A 21,579-nucleotide genomic window follows, 5' to 3' on the forward strand; every position below is an offset into this window, starting at 1 on the left:
ATACCTTACCTGGTCTGCTCATTGGTGAATTCCAGCTCCCCTCTGGTCTCCTCGTAGTCCACTCCTGCCTTGGCGCTGCCATCTTCCGTATGGTACGGCACAGCAACTGTGCCCCTGGACCCCGAGTTCCTCAACACAGTCACCGTCAGGATGCCTGTGCTCTCACTCACCCGCAGCACATGCTGCTCAAAGGTGAAGATGCCAGCATGATCGTCGTCCAAGATGGTGACCGTAGCAACCAGCGGCTCCACTAGTCTCCCTTTGGGTGGAGTCCCCATCCCTTCATTTCCACCCTCCTCTAACCTCAGGTTCTGAAGGCGCACAAAGAAATGCTCATCCTCTTCAAAGATGTCATCATCCAGGATCCTCACCTGGAGAGAGCAAAGTATTTTAAAGTTACATTCCTTCCAGATGCACGTGGTTGTTAACCATTTTATTGAACATTCACTACAATTAAATTCTCAGAATGACAGATTCTTTGATCCCACTGATGACAGACACCACAACTATAGGGGAGAAATCTAGATTCCTGGTCACCTCTCCAGGACAATTTTTGTGTTTGACACTTGACAGTGACGATAAACGTTAAACACTGACACTAACATTACCTTTTTTCCCTTTCTTACCTTGATTTCTTTGTGGGTCTCCCCTGGTTTGAACACCAGGGTTCCCTCAGTAAATTCATAGTCTGCTCCAGCATTGGCAGAACCATTTTCTGTACAGTAGTCCACATAGAATGTATTCTGACCAGTTCCCCCATCGAGGATCACCCCCAGGGTCAGAGAGCCACAGTTCTCCGTGCACTGATACTGGGAGCTTTCAAAACAAATGTGCGAGCACGTGGCCTTATCAGTCTCGTGGCCTGAACGTCGCGCGTGCTCAACAGCATGTTTCTTTAATATGTTACCAGCACCGATCATCATGCGAGTCGCCTGGACACGGTAGAAGGCACGGCTCTTCTTCTGGTGAACCAGGGCAGAGTAGTTGGCCATCTCGATCAGCTGGTCCAAATCTTTGTCTGGGTGTTTCTCCTTAAGATCTTTCAAGATGCGGACAACCTATCAGAGCAGGAGAACTAGTAGTCAGACTAGGTCTTGTGTTTACACAGATATGTGTGTTGCTTAATGTTATGTAAAAACGCCCTTTAAAAACGATTTGCTCAACAGTGTCTTACAAGAAGAGATTTTATTGTAACTATCCAGACAGGGTTTGCAGTGGGGATGTGAAGAGGGATGCTCACACCAGAACGAAAATAAATATCTTAGTTTGCGATGACACAACATGTCGTTGTTTCTTTGACGACCTGTCTGCTCTTCTGCAATTCCCTTATTGAGACTCCAACTGAGATAAAATCTTATTTGCTTCAGGAAACGTGATAATGAACTGCCACTATTTAATATTACATGTACTTTGTATTTATTTTATTTGCTATGGACCCATGCGTATCTTTAATAAAGTGAAACTAAACTAAAAACTAATGTCTAGTGTGACCATTAAATATGACTGTTTATAAACTCACTGAGCTCTAAACAAAAATGAACTGATTGGAAATGTGTGCAGTAGCAGTAAGAACTTTACATGCATTCATCATGAGCATGAACATGAAAATACATACATACACCCCCACTAATATTTGGCTACATTTTAGTGGGTTTGCCATCAACGAGCTGTTAGCATAGTTTTGGCCACACTTCTTGGAAGAATTTGTAGTGTTCACTTAAATTAGTTGGTTTCTCGGCACAGATCTGGCTTTGGAGCAATTTTCAACATGGTTAAGGGGAGGAGCTTTGGTACTCAAAGATAACCAGTTTAAACAATGTACATAGCTGCAGATTATTTAGATGTGGGACCACTTTGCCACGATTTAGAAGAAGACATCGTGACATCACCACAGACTGAGAGGCTGCAGACCAAGAAAGAAGTCCATGCTCCTTCTCTAAAATGTGCAGCTGCCCACATGGACAAGCCAAATGCTTTCTGGGCAAAAATTTATGGTCAGATGAAACAAAGATTGAGATATTTGGTCACAATGACAAGACATATATTGGGAAGAGTAAAGGTAAGGCTTTCTGAAGATCGTATTAGCGGTCAAGAATTGTTGTGGCAGCATCACATTCAGTTCATGCAGCAAAGCATGAAGTGGATGGAATAATGAAGACTGAGGACTGCCTCCAAATTCTTCAGCTTCACCTTAATTCAACAGCTACACAGTTGAAACCTGGTCTCAGTTGGGTGTTTGAATAGAATAATGATTCCAAGCACACATCAAAACTGGTTTTGTAATGGGTAAAGTAAGCAAAGGTAACATCAGGTTACTGGAACGGCCTCCCCAAAATTCCGGCCTCAATCCTAATCAAAATTTGTTGACTTTGCTTGAAACTGGTCAAATATCCAGTCAGAATTACAGCAGTTGCTTGCTGATGGCTACCAAAAGTACCTGGTTGAGGTGGAACTTGTTGAGGAACATTTAACCATTAGTGTGGATACAAGCAAAGTTTTGACCCTGAGTGGATTAAAGTAAAACAAAATCAAACTTGTGCAACCCAATGCTTGTTTTTCAGTCATTCAAGATATATGCTGTATAATTATTCCAGTCTGGATAAAGAACCGATCAAAGAAATCACTAGAAAATAAACTTATCATGACATTCATGTCATTGACGAGATATTTGGCCATAACTAAATGTATATCAGAGGGGCAGATCAGGCTAAGCGGTTAGCAGACAAAGTTAGAGGCAAGGTCGAGATGGTTCGGACAGGTGCCAAAGAGGCAAAGAAGGATATATTGGACAAAGGATTTTGAAGATGTAGCTGCCAGGCAGGAGGAAAAAAAGAAGACCACAGAGGAGATTCATGGATGTAGTGAAGGGGGGCATGCTGAGGGTTGGTGCTAGAAACAGGGTGAGATAGAGGACGATGATCAGCTGCGCTGACCCCTACAGGGAGCAGAGTTCTAATTAGCTAAAACAAAACAGATGTTAAACCTGAAATTAATGGAGAAAAAAAACGCTCTTTTAAAGCCTTCAGGCTGAGTGGCTCAATAAGACGTTTGCCTGAGTCTTACCTCATCTTTGTTCGGGTCTAGTTCATTGCCTGTCTGCACAGAGACCGTAACAGTGGAGGAGTTTCCAGGGCATGCACTGCTGTCTGACAGCTTTCCGTCCACGATCATGTCAATGCCTTTGGGAGCAAGGTCCCCTTCCATTTCCACCACGATGCCGTGCCTCTTGTCAGCACGGTAACGCTTGTGCATGTATTTGTAGAAGAGTAGGCGGCGGTCAGCGATCCAAGCCAAGATCACACACACCGGAAAATACAGCAGCGTCACTATGGCCTCCCACACCTGATTATGCAGGCAACATGAAAAATAATCAGTTACTCATTTGATATATTAAAAATAGAATAAAAGGTATGTGTATACCTTTTAGCTAATTAGATGTTTGGGTGAGTTTTAGAAACACAACATCTAAAAATACAGACTGTGGGTGTGCAAAGGGTTACCAAGTGAGGATTTACCAAACCTTGTAATACAGCTCGTAATATTTTGAATGTCATGTAAGATTCAGTATTTAAGATCCCCGCATCTGTTTGAAGATTCTTGCCACTTACATTTTCCACCGTTTCCTTTTGTTCTTTACAGCAGAATTCAGGTGTTGATTTAAATATTTGTTTTCTTGCTAATCTGTCGTCCGTACATGAACACTGCAAAGTGCAACAGTGAGCCACCACTTCTGTGTCTGCAGCTCAGTCATGTGATGCTTTGCTTTGCCCTTCTGCCATGCAGAGATGTAGTTTTTATGAGTATTATTGATCTTTCAGGTCTTCCACAGTTTCCTCTTACTGACATTTCAGGTTCTTTCAAACTAATTGATGCCAACGAAGCACATGGGCATAGGGAAGCTATAAAAAGATATTTTCAGATCTGCTGCTTAGGCATAAGATTGTTAGGATTGCCACATTTGGTAGAATTGGTATGATTATTACTTTCTGATGAAAGAAAGTAAATTTAGCAGAGAGTAAATTTGAACAAACATTTGAAAACAAATGGCACTAATGTCATACAAATAAAAGTAACAATGCATTAATATTTAAAGCTGCGGGGTGTGAATTCTCACCACTAGATCTCAGCAGACTGCAGATTGAAGTCAACTGAATCCTGTTTTCTTACCTCTCCTTACCTTGCCTCTGGAGGAGGCTGTAAAACTGTGTAAAAAGAGTCCAGTGTGAGCGTATGAGTCAATGACGCTTACTTCTGACTGACGACAGGGATACTGCAGTGAGTTGTTGAAGATATCCTCAACTCTTCCGTCCATAAGTACTGCTGTTTTTGCCACTGCTAGCTGCTTTTAGCCAGTGTTAGTGGAAGTTTCTTTGAAGTGGATCTACTGTTGCTGACTTGGACATTTAGGGAATTCTCTTGTATTATATGAGAATGTAACCAACCCGTGTGCTTTTTGTAATAATCTAGTCTATCATTAGCTGGGGTAATACTGGCTTATAACCAGCTGTTATTGTTGTTTAGCTGGACCGTTGTCAGCTGTACGGAGTCAGAAGCGTCGCACGTCTAATCTGCTGACAAAAGGTAACTGTGATAATATCCGGAATAAATGTGTTGGAGACTTGAATTCATTTCAGGAGATTCCACTCGCATTTATGTTTTTTCATAAAGGGGACCCCTTCTTAGATGAAAAAATATGGGTATGATCCTGTCCGCAAGTGCCGGCACAAACTACAAGTTTGCCTCCACAGAATGCAAACCCCTACGAGTCCTCTTCTCCTCCGCCTATGGCAGTGGTGTCCAAACCCAGGCCTCGAAGGCCGGTGTTCTGCAGGTTTTAGATGTGTCCTTGATCCAACACAGCTGATTTAAATGGCTGAATTACCTCCTCAACATGTTTTGAAGTTCTCCAGAGGCCTGGTAATGAACTAATCATTTGATTCAGGTGTGTTGACCCAGGGAAGGCTCTATAACCTGCAGTACACTGGCCCTCGAGGCCTGGAGTTGGCCAAGCCTGGCCTATGGTGTACGGGCAGTCTCTAGCCATATTCATCCGGTCCTGTGTATTCCACGTGAAGGGCCAACATGGCATTTTCAATGAGTTTTCAATTTGTTGAAAGAAATAATAATACACTAGTCACTGTATATTTATGAGTACAACACATTTTTTCAAGAAAATAATCTCATAAAACCACAAACTTTAAAGAAATACTCATTTTTAAAGTGTGTTTAGTGCAGAGGCTGCATTTCCAAAAATCAACAATAGCACTGTGGCCAGAAGTACATATGTTTTTCAGTTAAAATGTATGCAACCATCAGAACATACCTCTACAATCCCAGGTGAGATGACAGCCAGTATGAGGTAGAGCCAAATGTAGGCATAGATACTCCAGAAAGCCGTTATGAAAAACACCCGGAGGTGTTTGATCTTACGAGACTCTCCGTCAGGGACCACCCACACACACAGACCAATTATCACAAACATATTGAAGGCAGCGCTGCCCACTATGGTGCCCGGGCCGATCTCCCCAGCATGGAAGTTGTGCCCACACACCTGTTAAAGTGAGAAAAAAAGAGTCAATCAAAGCTCATTTGTTAAGCTAACTAGAACCGAATAAGAGCCACGTAACAACTAGAATTCAAAACAGACTCCGAGTGCACATACTGCTCCAGCATTTGTTGTATATGTTACGCATATGTTGCTGCAAATGTAATGAGTTGTGCACCTCAATAACAGAAAGCAGGATCTCAGGTGCGGAGGAGCCCAGTGCCATGAGCGTGAGGTTGGATACAGTCTCATTCCAGATCCGTACCGTTGCGACTGTGGTTTCACCGTTGGGTTTGGTGACGGTCACCACTTTCTCCTGCAGTCACAGAAGTTTGGGAAAATGCCCAAAATGCTTAATTTCAGTTAAGACATATTTGAAATGCCCAAATCTTGTTTACGGTCTGGTACAAAAAACAGCTCATTTGACTGTTGACAGTTTTACTCTTCATAATAACTGCACTGAGGACTGCTTCTCTAATTTCAAAATGCTGTTACATTGTGTAAAATGTAAACTCTAATCACAGTTTTTGAGTCTACTACGGTCCATTTTAAACAAGCTTTGCCACAGACAAGAATCCAGTACTGATTTTTGGCCCCATCCCTTGTGTACATGTATCAATCTTTTTATGATATTAGGTACTAAAGATGATGGATATTCAAAGCCTTCACAATTTTATGTTGAACAATATTCTATTTTTTAACAGATTGGCAAACCTTTATTTAAACTCTACTTCTCTAAAATAGTTTTTCTACACCCAGTCATGTTACTGACCTGTTGCTAGGTCATCTAATAAGTTTAAAACGTTTCTACTGGTTTTGCATGAAACTGTATTCTGCTGTGAACAAAATATGAATTTATAGGATTTGCAAAATCAGGCATTCTGCTTTTACATTTACATGGTGATCCAACATTTTTGGAAGAGGGTGGTAATTTAATTTGTGTAAGGCATAAATTTAGGGGTCTGGCTGCTTTGATTGACAGGTATGCCACCACTTATTTAATAGAATTATCTGTAAAATAATTATCTAGTTGTAGAACAGCCAAGAGATTTGTGCTTTGGTTTTGGTACTGAAATTTAAACTAGCCTGTTATTTAGCACTGATGAGCATGTCTACAGCTTGCTAACCAGGATTACTACCTTTAGCGTCCATTTTTAGCTCCCAGAAAAACAAACAAACTAAGACTGTGATTCAAAAGTGGAATCCAGCAGCAATGGGTGAGGTGACAATGGCTTTGTCCATCTTATACTTACAGTCGATGCTTCAAACACAGTGGGCCTGATACTAGAACTACTTTTGTTTTGGCAACGAGTTAATGTGATAAAATTATTTTTTTAAATTGAAGATTGAAAATTTAAAAATTTATAGTAAATATTTTAAAACTGTTTCTCTTTATTACCTAATTCTCATATCTGTTAATTCATCTAAGGCGACATATACTGGCACTTTACTTTGATATTTAAAAAAATGCAAGCTCAAAGTGCAAACAAAATTTGCCTTTTCCTGATAAAAAGGAGCCAAAACACTCTTCAACTATGAGCAAACACAAAACCCTGATAGTAAAACATTTAATGGTTGCATTTTTTAATTCCCAATTTTAAGTTCAATAATACCTGCGAGGTAATGACTTCTATAGATGCCATGAAGCGGTCTGCAATGATGGACACACCCAGGAACATGTACATGAGACAGAGGAAATAGATGATTGCCCTCCCTGCCTGCTCCCCCAGTGGAGGGTTGAGTGGTAGCCACACCGGCAGCAGGATGCCGGGTTTACAAACCACAGTGTCAGAACACGTCCGTTTTCCAGAGCCTGAGGTGTTACCAGAGGATTGCGGCAGCTCAGGGTCAGATGCTCGCTCCACAACCTGGGGCTTGAAGGAGGTCCCGGCGTGGCACAGGAGGAGGAACGAGAGGAAGAGGAGGCTGGAAAGGTAAACCGGAGGGGGTCCCATGGTATCCCTGAGTCAGGAAGGGCCTGGGGGTGGGGTTCACTGGGGGAACCGCTGGGTCAAAAGAAACTCCTAGTGAAGCAGAGGAGCACACATTTTTTTGAGAAAGAGAAAATCTTTATCGTATACGATAGTTTACATATCTCACCATGTCTTAGATGGTACATGATAGGCTGGTTCTTATGCCCTGCTTTTCTATTCTGCTCGAGCACTCGAAGCGCTTTATATGACAACAAGCTTCGTACACCCACTAATACACCTTCATACAGACATGCCTAAGTGCTTTCTAGCCAACATTCACACACACACACACACACACACACACACACACACACACACACACACACACACACACACACACTACATTCATCAGGAGCAAGTAGTTTGTCTTTTCGTCCTCGAGTGTCGTGGTCTGGATGCACTATCCAAGAATGTGAACATCAGCATTTAAAGCAATTCTAATGTAAACTATAACAGCAATGGCATGCAAATAAGTACATTTTAAATATGCTCTACATCAGATTACCATAAAAACAACATAAAAACATGGATGCGGCTGTAAGAACAGTTCTGCAGTCTTCACACAAAATTCTAGACACGCTGCTTCATTTCTGGTATTATTATGATCTTTGTGAGCATTTTAAATATTAGACGTGTTTTAGTATCAACTGTCAAAGCTCCTCCCCTTCCCGCATGTTTACTACATGGATAAAAATTGAAGATATGTGCGTGTATCCAACTCTGGACTTTTTCTAAGATTATCCATCTGAATCCAGCACTTTATAGCAGGTCATATGGTCGATGTTGACCTACTAGCAACAGTTTCCTTGCTATCCTCTAAATAATTTGTAATTGATCAGTAATGAAACTGGCTAGTTTTCAGCACTGATGTTTTGTCCAACATTGCGATTGAGAATTGGACTTTCATAACATTAGTTTAAAGCATATCCATATTTTAGTTAACATTTAGTTAGAATTAGGGACGTGTAATGTGGTTCAGACACCAAAAGTGGGGAGGATTTGTATTCAGGTAACCCTGGTCATGAGATTAAGGAGCCACCAGTTGTCTGGGTTCACAGCAATGATCCATTCATTTATTAGTAGAAATGACAGAACAGCATATTGTGAAACATAAAACCAACAGAACAGCAGTCACAAGAGATGTTAGTCTTCACCATCAGACTAGATAAGGACATTTTAATTGAACACATCCAGACTCCTGATGATTCCTGACATCCTGAAACAGCACTTCAGTGAATTCACCAACTCCCCCATGCTGACTTCCAAAACATCAAACCACAACAATACTAAGCACTGATGGAATATTGGATTTGGCTCAACAATGCTATTGACATTGCTGATAAGCGCTTAAGGAGGGAGTGCTGTTAACCCTTCCTGAGTTGCCTCATTGCCGTAATCATGTTCACCTAAAGTCTTGATCCACAACCTCACCAAATTCCTCTCAGACTTGAGTTTTTACTTCAGCCACTGCCTGAGCCACACTCCACTTGGCCTAATGGTTCCCATCAGCTGCTTCGGGAGTTCCACAAACTCAATAAGACTACAGTCCTCTCTTCACCTTAGTGCCCGAGAGATACTACCACAGTTCTAATGACTCAAAAGACTTGCTTTTAACAGGAAGAAAATCTCTGGCAAGAATCCACCAAAGAAAGGAGTCCCGTAAAGCTGTGTCCTCTGCAGCGTCATGCAAAGAAGAGTTAACATGTCATCCCCAAGCTGAAAGTGAAGGAAAGAAACCCTTTACTCCACCAAGGAAAACCCCAACATACAACTTCAGAGTGGACCAGAGTCCAGCTCCTTTTCAGGAAACAATGTCAAGAACCTGAGTTCTGTGTTGAGGTCAAGTCCAACTATTTCTAGCTCTCCACTTAATCAACTAGGTAATGCTTAAACTGCATTCACATTAACGATAAGCAGAATTTTTGACAACAACATATACCGGGCTTGTTTGTTTCCCAATAACCCCACCAATTACTATTGTGCTCTTCACTTACCTTCCATGTATTTCTATGCAGCCAGTAATGTCAGACTGCTGGTTTTCAGTAACTTCACTGATTTAAACCAGAAATAGGAACACAGGCAAAAATGTCACTAACTGTAAAGATGTGCTACCTTCACTTATTGATTGATCACTGAGTCATGATGTTGCAGTCAAGTATTCTAGAGCAGCGGTCCCCAACCTTTTTTGCACCACGGACCAGTTTAATGTCAGACAATATTTTCACGGACCGGCCATTAAGGTGTTGTGGATAAATACAACAAAACAAAATGATACAACTGAGACAAAAACTGTGGTATTTTGTAAGTATAATAATAAACACAAATTCACTGTGTAATTGTGTAACTTTATTAGCAGCATCCTCCTGAAATGTGCCAACAACATCGAGAGTAACATCCTCCTCTCTGCTCCTTAATGCTCTCTGGTCGCTATGGTAACGCGCAAATATTTATTTCAAAATAAGACACACAACTACAACACGGGAAAAGACCCAGGGAAACAGAGTTAACGATAAAACCCCTGAAAACCATGAATTTCACATCCGAGCCTCAACTCTCGCGGCCCGGTACCAGTCCATGGCACAGGGATTGGAGACCGCTGTTCTAGAATTCTCAAGTTGAAAACAAGTATTTTGGCCATTTCCAACACGTGTTTTTGATTGAAAGGAAGATTAACAATATCAAGCACCACACAGACAAAGTGTAACAGGGAGATTTAGTGTAAGCAGTGAGTCTGAGGGTGTCATAGCAGGGTGGGAGAAAGATTTCAGCCTTTTTTCAGTGCTCCTCTTGATCCCAACGCCTCCACTGCTCTTGCACAGGTGACACTGCACTATTGTGCACTGTGACTTGAAACAGATACTAGGGTGCTGCATCTTTGATGCAGCCGGAGCTCTGCCAGCTCATTATGCAGTTGTGATTCAAAAACACAGCCCTGAGGGCCTGCAGCATCGCATTTCACTTTCCAAGGCCTGCTACGGTTACCTCGACCTCAGACAGAGGGCTACCTTACGCCAGTGGTTGTTGTGGGGGAAACAGGCTCACCAAAAATAACCTCCCCAATAATCATATTTGGACAATAGAACAAAGAACAAAACTGTTTGGCGCAAGTTTGAGCATGACGACAATAACACTACAAACACTCTTTATCTATTTGTTTTACTGTCACATAAAAATTATTTAAAAAAATAATAATCTGAATGCCAGCCCCTTTAAGAAGTCCACTAAATGTAAAAGTGAGAACCAAAGACTTCAATATTTTATATGACCTTTTTAACATTGTGACGAGACATGCTTAAAACATAAACTCAGATTTGTTCAGAATAGTACACGGTGAATTTTGATGATTGGTAGCATGCAACAAAGCCTCAGTGGATAATGAGTGCTAGCTAATCAAGAAGCTGGTACAGGATAAGCTGGATGCATTATTGATCAATGCATTCACCTAAATATAGAAGGATATCTCTTCCTTTCAATCACCTACTCTTTAAGGATCATTCATATGAAGAGCCAAGTGGATTTATGAGTCAGACATTAAGTGCGTGCTTCATAGTCTTTCCACTTCAGGGACTGGGTAAATAGGCAGATAAATTGGCAGACTACTGCTCCTCCCTTCGAGCTGTGCAGCTCTGCAGTGGCACTGATTCAGGTCAACTCTCTGATTTTTCTGGAGGACTGATGTTCACTGGGAACTTTATTGTCTTTTAAGGATTATAAAAAAAACAAGGATAGTGAACAACATAAAGTGCAAAAAAAATGTGGCACTCTCTTCTTACAAGCCTCTCTAATGCCTGGAGTACAGGGGTCCCAGGGTGTTGACAACTCTGTGGTCTCTCTGTCCTCTTCACGCACAGGAACAGTGAGCTGGATGACAGCTCCTCTCCCCTTACGGCCTCCGACACGGCCACTATCTGTCAGCACCACCGATAAGTGATTGCCTGGGGTTATCTTACACTGATAGGAGAGCCAGCAGAAAAAAGAGTTAGCACCTTTAACAGTTTAATATTTCCCGCCTGTATCCTGGCCGTGGGGTATTGTCAGATAAAGGGATGCTCTTTCTGACATGTGGAGCAGTCGGGCATACAGGTGAGTTAAAGATGAATAATTAAAGCATCAATAATACGAAGAAAATGCAATCGGACTTACAGGAGTAATTTCACAGGTGTCCAAAGTCTTCCTGACCACTGGCTATTCTGTGTTAGCGCCAACAACCAAGTGGATGACATGGCTTTCTGCTGTGACTCTAAACCAGTCAGACTCAGAGACAGTGAGGCAGATGGGCGTGTTACTTATTCACCAATGGATTATCTATTACAGTCAAGTTAAGTACTTTGATTACAGTGATCACAGAATTAACACATATATATATCAAATACTAAGCACTCTTGTCTAAACTAAAAAGAAAACCAAAGACACTTCCTGTCTTGGTCCCGTTTGACATATTCTCCAAAACAGAGACCTGAAACGCACACACAGACCTTCTAATCAGCGATCCATCACTGCAGGAAGAAACTGTGTTGCCCCAACAGCTCAAACATTAACCTATATGCAGATTGACACAGATCAATTTTCCAGGATGTAAGCTCTATGCACAGGTAAACCAATAACACACCGTGTATCAGTTTCACAGCCAGCCAATCATGGCCTGCGATTGCACACAGAGCACAAGCTTACACTCATCTGTAAAGCGTTTCCTCTGCATTCTAACAACATCTACAGTGAATCACAGACGCACTCACCTGCCGTTCAAGAAAATATCATAATAACTCTCAATGTTAATAGGCAAAATTTACCACTAACAAATAATCAGTTAATACCACAAACATACATCAAAATATACTTTATCTGTAAAATGGTAAATGGCCTGTATTTGTATAGTTCTTTACTAGTCCCTAAGGACCCCAAAGCGCTTTACCTCTGCCCTCTGACCACCACCAGTAGTAGGCAATGGGTGAAGTGTCTTGCCCAAGGACACAACGACCGAGACAGTCCAAACCGGGGCTCAGACCAGCAACCTTCAGATTACAGATGTTAAAGAATCATCTACTTGTTTCCACTGCATCAGATTTTCCAAAGCGCCCTCAGCAAATGTTTAAGCCAGTTTAAAACATGTCACAAACACATTTAGTTATTATAGTCACTAAGTAAAGGACTGAAGAAAATAAGTTTAACACATCAAGTTTAACAGACTGAGCAAGCAGAATGTAGCAGAAAGGTGAGCATATCAGAATAAACTAGACAAAAAGTTCTACTTACTGTTATTAAAAAATGTATTCGCCTTTTTGACAGCCACCTATTAACTGAGAACATTTCTAAACTTAAGATGAGATGTATTCTTGTGTCTCATGCCTTTCAAATATTAATCACCTGCTGCAGATGTTTTTAAGGCAGTTTCTTCTTTTATTGTCCACTTGGAACGTTGCACGAAAGGACTGAAAATGAGTGAGAACACAACCAAATAAAAACTTTCAGAAAGCCTACGAGAGTAATGTAGACAAACTTATACCATCAGGTGTGTCTTACAAAAATCTGCCACGTTTGCTCTAATTATGCATGTATAAATTAAGTACACCAGCTCAATCAGTACCGCTGAGGAATTAAATGTTTTCTGAGAAGTCCATGTGCACGCAGCAGGAGAAAGATAACCCAACTGCTTTACTGTCTTTGTTCCCCAGAAGTCCACCAGGTCAAAATGATCATCAATCTGGACGGCAGCAGTGCAAGCTCGGCTGAGCACAAGGTTTAGTTTACAACACGGCGGGCACACTGCCATGCTGTTCAGTTCCTCAAGTGTGGGGATCTACTTTCAACCACGACTCAACTGCATGTCTAACCCATAATGTACAGTCCCATACTGTATTACAACTGACTGCATAACGTCCAAATAATTTCTCATTCAATATCATTTTGGAACTGATTCTATTTCATCCCATTCACTAAATCCTGTAAATTTAGTCACTGAAATTTCACCATGGGGTGGGGTAGGGTGAGGTGGAGGCAGATGATCCGCTGTGCCGACACCCAACGAGAGCAGCCCGAAGAAGACGGCCACATAGCATTCCAGACTGACATCAGGTAACTTTTTATTGTACTTCAGAACGAGATCGCTGACTGATTTAAGAAATTAGCTCTACAGTTTTACAGGGTCTCTGTGCTTGATTGGGCAAACATATTTTTAACATCTTTTTAAAAATGTCTACATACTTAAACATAAAAAACCCTAATACTTCAGTTCAGTTATATAATGGACATTTGACACTCTGGAGCAGGTAACACTCTGCCATCATTACTACATGGTTGTTATTCAGTTATATACCAGGCTTCACTAACTGTCAGCCAGACTCAGATATTTTGTAGGGTAAAGTTTCTTGTAGACACAAGAAACTTACAACTGGTAACTTGATGAGCTAATGATCTTTTTGTATATATCAGTGCCTGTGACACGGTTTGCATTCATTCACAGAAATTTTATGGAACCACTAGAATATTTTGGGCTGTGGGCATTTTCTGAAAGATAAGTCAGTAAAGATGTACTTCTACTGGCGGCTTTAACACAAATTAAAATGTACTCAACTCTGTAACTCTAATTTATTATTAGTCAAATAATTTAGCTTCTTCTAACACAGACTTGAAGTTGCCATGGTGTGTGTGTGTGTGTGTGTGTGTGTGTGTGTGTGTGTGTTTATGATAGAAAGAAAGCAGTGAAAGCCAGATACACAGACTGGGTTAAAACTGTGTTTTGTGAATTTTTGAGACAACTTTCAAGCACAACATGAACCGATATCAAAACCAGCTCTGCCTTTGATGATGCACAAGTTTAGTTTTGAGTTGTCTGAAATCAAGATCATGAAAATTATACATGTAGCATATCTTGTAAACTGCCTATTTGGGACAAGGTGCATTCTGAACAAGTGCTTTAACTATATCTGATATCTGACTTAGAAATAGCAGAGATCAATTAAATCTGTTAATGGATAATTTTATATGAAGTTGTGTTGCTTCCCCTGCACAATCTCCAACTTTAGTTAAGCTTGAACGTGTTAGCTTTGGAGTTGGAGCTTGGTTCTTACACAACACAGTGACACTGACTCGGGCTTTGGTGGTTCCTCGCAGTTTGGGCCAATTTAATCTCTGCTGAGGACGACAGTTTGGATCTTTTTCAGACCGTGGCAATGTGGCTACACTTTCTAATAACTTGTACTGTTTGTGTCAATCTGTCATCTTCTCAGATCTGCACTGAGCTCTTTGGGATGCCCACTTTTACTGTGTGTTGCTCGGTCCAACAAATGCTGTCACAAAAGCCTTGCGTCGGCAAGAAGAAGCAATCTTCTGCAGTCAGACGAAATTAAGTGGTCTTGACAAACTGAAAGACATTTCGAGCTTTAATCCTGCAGCTGAATGAATAACTTAAATGAGAATATGTGTATTTTAAATCAGTGTGTATAAATTTCATCCTTCATTAAAAAAAGCACCAAATCCAAGGGGTTTTTTTTTTGTTCTTTTACACTTACACATTATATTTATTATTATTCAGCTGCAGAAAAAAACAGTTCACAGACATTACTGAATGTCCTATATTACTTCAACATGATGATTGCAAATAAAGTTTGGAATTTTAGTACCCAGACAGTATTATAACGACAAATTAAAATTAACTGATCTGCTACACTGTCTTTATTAATTCTAATCCCTGTGTAAACACCATGCCACAATTTCAACTGACAAAAAAACCCCAAGAAAAAAAAAAAAAAAAAAATTATTATATATATATATATATATATATATATATATATATATATATATATATATATATATATATATATATATATATATATATATATATATACATATATATATATATATATATATATACATATATATATATATATATATATATATATATTAGAGGTGCAACAACACAACCGTTCGATACAGTGCTTTCGGTTCGGTACGCATATGTATCGAACAATACAAAATGTTTTATTTATTTTATCAACTTTTCTTCTGCCGATGCTGTCTGTGTTGAGCGCTCAGTGGATCTGCACTGTCGAGCACAGATCCACTGAGCACAGCACAAGCTAGTAACACAGAAGTTAAGCTTGTTGCAACATGGCAACTGCCTCAACGCTAACCAAAATTGAACCTCCCCCACCCTCATTCAGATCTGGCGTTTGGAACTATCTTGGTTTTCATGTGAAGCATGACCCTGATGGTAAGCGCGTCATGGACAAAAGTAAAACAGTATGTCAGATGTGCCACGTAATGCTCAATTGGTGGGAACTAGTGCGTTAGCTCAGTTAGCTTGTTAAAGTGTTGACGGCATCCAGCCCCACGTACGGGGCGATCCGCGGTAACTCGTTAACGGAGATTTGCTGTGTTGTGGCGTTAACGTCATTTCAGATTAATGCTGACAGCACTAGTGGGAACACAACGAATATGACTGCACATTTACATCCTAGAGCAAAGACAAGTGGAAGCAGACAAAAACAACAAGCACGCATGCTACAAACTTTACCCGAGTCATTTAGACAGCCGTTAGCACAGGATTCGCCTCATGGGGAACTGATATGTTTAATATGCTGCTGAGAGTATAGCCCAGAAGAAGCGTATAGTATAGCTTTTATTTTGGAAAGAGACATTTCTCTGTAATAAACTCTCTTTTCCAAAGATGAGGGATTCCTCGATCAGATAGATTAATTTTTTACTATTATTTTGTTGTTTCAGCAACATTAAATTTAAAAACTGTTCTTTTGAGTTAAAATATATATTTATAATTTTAATAAATGACAAATTAAAAAGGGATGAACATTTTTTTGCATCGAAAAAATATCAAACCGTGACACCAAAGTATCGAACCGAACCGTGAATTTTGTGTATCGTTGTACCCCTAATATATATATATATATATATATATATATATATATATATATATATATATATATATATATATATATATATATATATATATATATATATACAGACACATACACACACATATATGTATGTATATACATATATACATACATATATGTGTGTGTACACATGCAGAGCAGCTTTAGTTGCATACTGTCAGACTAAAGAAGGGTTACAGATAGAGCTGGGCGATAGAACGATAACGATATGTATCGTGATATAACTTTTACTCGATAGAGAAATTAAGCTATCGCGATAGACCTCGCCGCTCTTGTCCTCAAAGAAAAAAAAAAAAAAAAAAAAAAAAAGGTCAGCCAATCCAAATTAAGTAGCGCAGAGCCGAACCAATCACAGCTGCAGCGTCACGTCGCGTGACTTGTTACGTACAGCACAAGTGCCAAGCCGCACGTGTGTTTGTTTGGGAAGCAGCCAGCGGGTAATGGAGGAAATGAGTGTGTCGACTAGAAAAATCAACCGAGCGTGACCGAAGAGAAAACAGATGATGGTTCCAACGCCAGAGAGATTGTCGAACCGAAGAGCCATGGAAGTTCCGTAGTGTGAAGGTATTTCGGCTATTTCAAGTCTGACAAAAAACAGAGTAGCGTGCACTGTAAATTGTGCCGAAAGCAAGTCTGGAAATACAATAAACTGGTGCATGCGTCACACTGCGCCACGTTATTGTTTCGGTTAAATGAATTTCTACAATACTGTTACTGTTAATTCTACTCTCTGCAGTGTTTAAATGCTTACATATACACACAGTTACTGTCCCTCCACACATACGACTCGGTTCTGCTTCTATGCCCCAGCTTTGTTTACTTTTTCCCACCGAGGCTTCTAGACTTCTGATTGGCCAACATTTCTGCACGGTTAGGAATCTAGCGCCACCTGCTGCTTTGGCATGTTCATAGCAGCGTTTTCCTTCATTTCTGCCTTTATGTGTGGACGGGATTATTTTTTAAAACGAAAACGGAAAATCTCCGTTTTCAAAAATACCCGTGTACGTGTGGACGTAGCCTCAGTCTCTGACTGGAAGCGCTAATTCGTCATTCGGCTTTTGTCAGACTAAAGTAACTGTTAAAACTGTTTGAAAAGCTAAGCTATACAACAAGGAGAGATTGAGAATTTCCTTTTAGTTCTCGGTTTAGCCCAGCTCTAGTTACAGAGTTTAACGTCTCTCTTCCTCTCTAATCAGTTTGACTCTGAGATAAACAATTCATTTGACATCTCTAAACCATTTCCGTCTCTTGTTTCTCGCTCTAGACTCATTGTGCCTGTGTTTAAAAAAAAAAAAAAAGAAACGTACACAGCTGCTTTTCCTGGGACTTCCACGTGTACCTCACTGTAAAAAGATAAGGCAGGTGGACAGAGAAAGTCAGCATGGGGCCGGAGGTGAGGGCGGACAGAAAGGAGGTCGGGAGACAAGCGGCTGACAGCCAGCAGACAGCGGCTCCTGAGGTTTCCATTACCTGAGACAGCCTGCTCAGCCACTGGCTCTGTCACCTTAGAAGGAACAGCACTCTCAGCTTCAGTATGAACCCAGACAGGGACACCTGTTATGCAATATTCAGGAAACTGTCATAAACATAAACAGTGGACTGAATATACAAATACATACTGATGGCTGTGCAAAATAATAGCTCAGATACATACGATCAGCACCTTACCCCTGTAAGCCATCTCTACTCCTTTCCCCCCCTTTGCTGTAACTCATTCAAGAGAGAATCTCTACTTATTACCCAGTATAAGTGAATACGTTACTTGTACTGTTCATTAACTGGGTGACATCACACAGTCGCCTGAAGTCTAACATAGATTATGAGAATGGAAACACAGCAAGCTACAAACTTATTTTTTTTGTTTGAAAGGTGACTTTTATCCTTCACTGTGTGAAGGATAAAAGTCACAACATGTTAATTCAGGAAAACAACCTAGTTCAGATCAACAAAATGTGCAGAGGCAGCCAGCAGGCTGGCAAACACAATAGACCAGCGAGTCAATGAAAACAAAACAGACCCTGATACGCACCGACTCTCCTTTTCCCATTAATCACACGAACTCACAGAGAAACTGATAAATACTATACATCACAGCAAGCTTAACAAGTTCAAAATAAACAGAAATTGTTCACTTGTGATTTATGTGACAGAGGTTTTCTGGGCTCATTAATACTGTTGCACTATTCAACAACTGATATCCAAACAAGGTAAGCCAATCTAATTCAAAAAGAAGTATCATCCATAAGACCCTGACCCTGGTTTTCCTTAATCCTGGAGATTAACATGCAGGGGAATCGCATGTGAAATATGAGAGAAATGTAAGGTGTAGTATAGCCCATTGTCCCTTGGCACTCACGAATGGTGCACATATGGGTGACTGCACCTAATGCTGCCGCATTGGTTTACTTGAGCGCTCACATACGTGTGAGTCTGTGGGAAGGAGCTTGCATTTCAGGATAAGTGTCAGTGAGCTTTAGTGGTAGACTACTTAGATTTACCTCCTGAACCCCCAACACATATTGTCTTCCCTGTGCTTAGATATCACACATAAGCAAGACAGCAACGGTCTGTCTGCAAACAACATGAAAACTGGGCTTTAACTAAAACAATTGTTTAAAAAATATAGAACTGACAAAGAATGAAAAAGCATGAGACCATACCACTTTTAATCCAGGTGTTTCTCATCGCACATGTGTATGGACTCAAGCACCTAATTGTGCAATCTGCTTGAATAAACACTTGTGAATGAACAGGTCTATAGAGTTCACTGAATTTGAACATGGCACTGTAACAGGGTGCCACAGTTGCAACAGGTCTGTTAAATAAATGTCTTACTTCATATGCATTCATAATCAACTCTTACCATAGCAACAAGTTACAGAGCAGGGACCCCGAGTGCTGAGGTGGGTAGTCATCAACGCTCTAACTGTGAGGCTAATATAAAATAAAAATTTCGACAATAGTTGATGCTGATGAGGATATTTTTGGTTGTCTGTTCTCATAACAGGGTCATTCGGCTCATCGTCACACTATTTTTGAATGTTCAGACAGAAAGACAAAGCAACAACAGATAGACATTAGCCACTAGCACTGATATATGTCGTGGTACTGATATTCAATATCTATATGTCATCATGCCTCAAATAAATAATCATCCCTAATATTGAATTCCTCATTACAAAGACTCTTTAAATGTGACATTGCATCATAATATTTAATTGTTTCAAATACACCCAAAGTGTAACATCAACCTTTTTTGCATTCCTAGTTGATTGGAGTGGATTTAAGCTCTATAGATATTACAACAGAAGAGATAAGTGTATGCCAAAAAACTACAAAGAGAAAATGAATAATCATAGTGCTTTTTTGGATCCTCGTCTGAAAAGTGATATAACTGATATAATCTCTCTAAGCAAATATAATGAACCAGCACTGGGGATGTATCTGCAGTCAGCGCCTCCTGTCTCACACATCAGCAACTCTTAACACACCGATGGCCAGCCAGGGCTGTGGCGGACACAAGAGATGAGTGAGTGGGGATACTGTGTGAAGCCAATCTGCTAAATGAACAGTGTTTATCTGTCAGTTAAATGTCAGCTCTGAAGTCCAGCCCTTATCAGAATTAAATGTCAGGGACGAAGCTGGGCGATCTTTCTGAATAAAACATATAAAACCTCTGAATGTCCAGCGGGAACACACAAACACACATTCTCTGAGCATCCTGGACTCATGGGACAGTAAAGGAGAGTAAGTAGGTTCTGGTATGAATTATAATGCACACATGTGGTGGAGCTGTAGCAGATTAGATTTTGTTTTCAAGCACTCATCAAACATTTACTTGCAGCTACCAGTGATGATCCATCTAGATGTTTTTCCAGTTGTAATATAACGCAAATATACGGTAAAGATTATGGGCTTAAAAATACGGACTAGAGGTACTTGTTTAGAGGTATAATGTTTATATTCCTGTTTTTACCGGCCACACACCGCTTACTATTTCCTTCCCGAACCCATTCCTTTTTGACGCAAGATTGCTTTTAAATTTTAAAAATCCCGGTAAACTTTTAACCTCACTTTTTTTCTATAATAGAAAATAATTACATAGATAAATAATTCACTGGTGTGACTGACAGCTTAACCACTAAAGTCATTAGGTTTGTAACAGCGTAGTGACCCCGGCCCTATTTAATGTTAGCTATCAAAACTGTACATGGATCGCGAGGGCGTAGCCTCTAGCAGCCCGCCACAACCGCGGTTTGTCCGCCGCACCTGTTCGCTGGCCATTCCTTCCCTTCGTGTCTTACCTTATGCTTTATGGGACTTCTCCACCACAGGCTGCCATTGCTTCAGAAAGTCTAGAAACGCGTCCTGGTTAAACTTTCCCGGCGTCGACAGCAGGCTGAACTCTCAAAGTGAACTTTGTCGTTAACTCACATTGTGGCTAACAGAGGTGGTGATGCTGCGAGCCCACGCGGCTCGTGACGTGCTGCCTTCAGGGTCTCCTCCCGAGATCGTGTTTTGGACTGTACGCTTTTAAAGTGGATCAAGAGCAAAGGTTTCTGAGACTGGAAATAATATATATTAATCACGACCTCAAACGTCAAAGAGACTTTGTTCCCGCCACATAAATCTGGTTAACGTCGTTGTTTATGTAATAATTTTTGAGAGCGCCTGAACGCATCTTAAGCAGATTAAAATGCACAAATGAGACGTTGATGTTACCGTGCTCTCCTGAAGGCTTGCTTCCTCCCCAGAATTTTTTAAAACCCCACTTTTTGTCCTTCTAATATTTATATTTGTGGGTAGAATCTGCTCATGTGCTGAAATACAGTTTATTAGAATTGTGTGGCAAGAACTAATGACATTGTAAGCTCTTGTTAGGAGTTTCAGGCAGAATAAAGTCTTACTCTGGTCTGAAAAGCGTTCTAGTTAATTGCTATTAATGTATATTTGTTTGTTCTAAAAAGGCCACTGTTAATATTTTTCATATTATGACATGCACAGAGCTCTTCGTAGTAAAAATCCAAGTATATCCGTCATCACTTCTAATCAGAAAGCACCACTGGAAAGAAAACAAAAGGCTACTAAGAGTACAGTATGGTCACCATTCTGGATGCTTTGTTGTTATGTAACCATTAAACAAAGCAAATGT

General features: G+C 40.4%; 1 protein-coding gene across 2 annotated transcripts in view; it reads right to left on the reverse strand.

Annotated features, from left to right (window-relative positions):
* slc8a2a (solute carrier family 8 member 2a) overlaps positions 1 to 20,921 on the reverse strand; it is a 28,692-nt gene extending 7,771 nt beyond the window's left edge. For both annotated transcript variants that reach the window (XM_085288245.1, XM_085288244.1), the window contains exons 1-7: positions 20,732 to 20,921; positions 7,159 to 7,569; positions 5,724 to 5,861; positions 5,324 to 5,551; positions 3,064 to 3,342; positions 627 to 1,058; positions 10 to 371 (exon numbers count right to left, since the gene is read on the reverse strand). In XM_085288245.1, coding sequence (XP_085144371.1) covers positions 10 to 371; positions 627 to 1,058; positions 3,064 to 3,342; positions 5,324 to 5,551; positions 5,724 to 5,861; positions 7,159 to 7,500 — 1,781 coding nt within the window. In that variant the 5' untranslated portion in view covers positions 7,501 to 7,569; positions 20,732 to 20,921. The remainder of the gene's footprint in view (positions 1 to 9; positions 372 to 626; positions 1,059 to 3,063; positions 3,343 to 5,323; positions 5,552 to 5,723; positions 5,862 to 7,158; positions 7,570 to 20,731) is intronic.
* Positions 20,922 to 21,579: the final 658 nt, after the last annotated feature.

This window comes from Mchenga conophoros, linkage group LG10, assembly GCF_057382185.1.
Source record: "Mchenga conophoros isolate Kocher_MC1m ecotype Shallow Benthic linkage group LG10, M_conophoros_male_GT1.1, whole genome shotgun sequence".
Taxonomy (NCBI): domain Eukaryota; kingdom Metazoa; phylum Chordata; class Actinopteri; order Cichliformes; family Cichlidae; genus Mchenga; species Mchenga conophoros.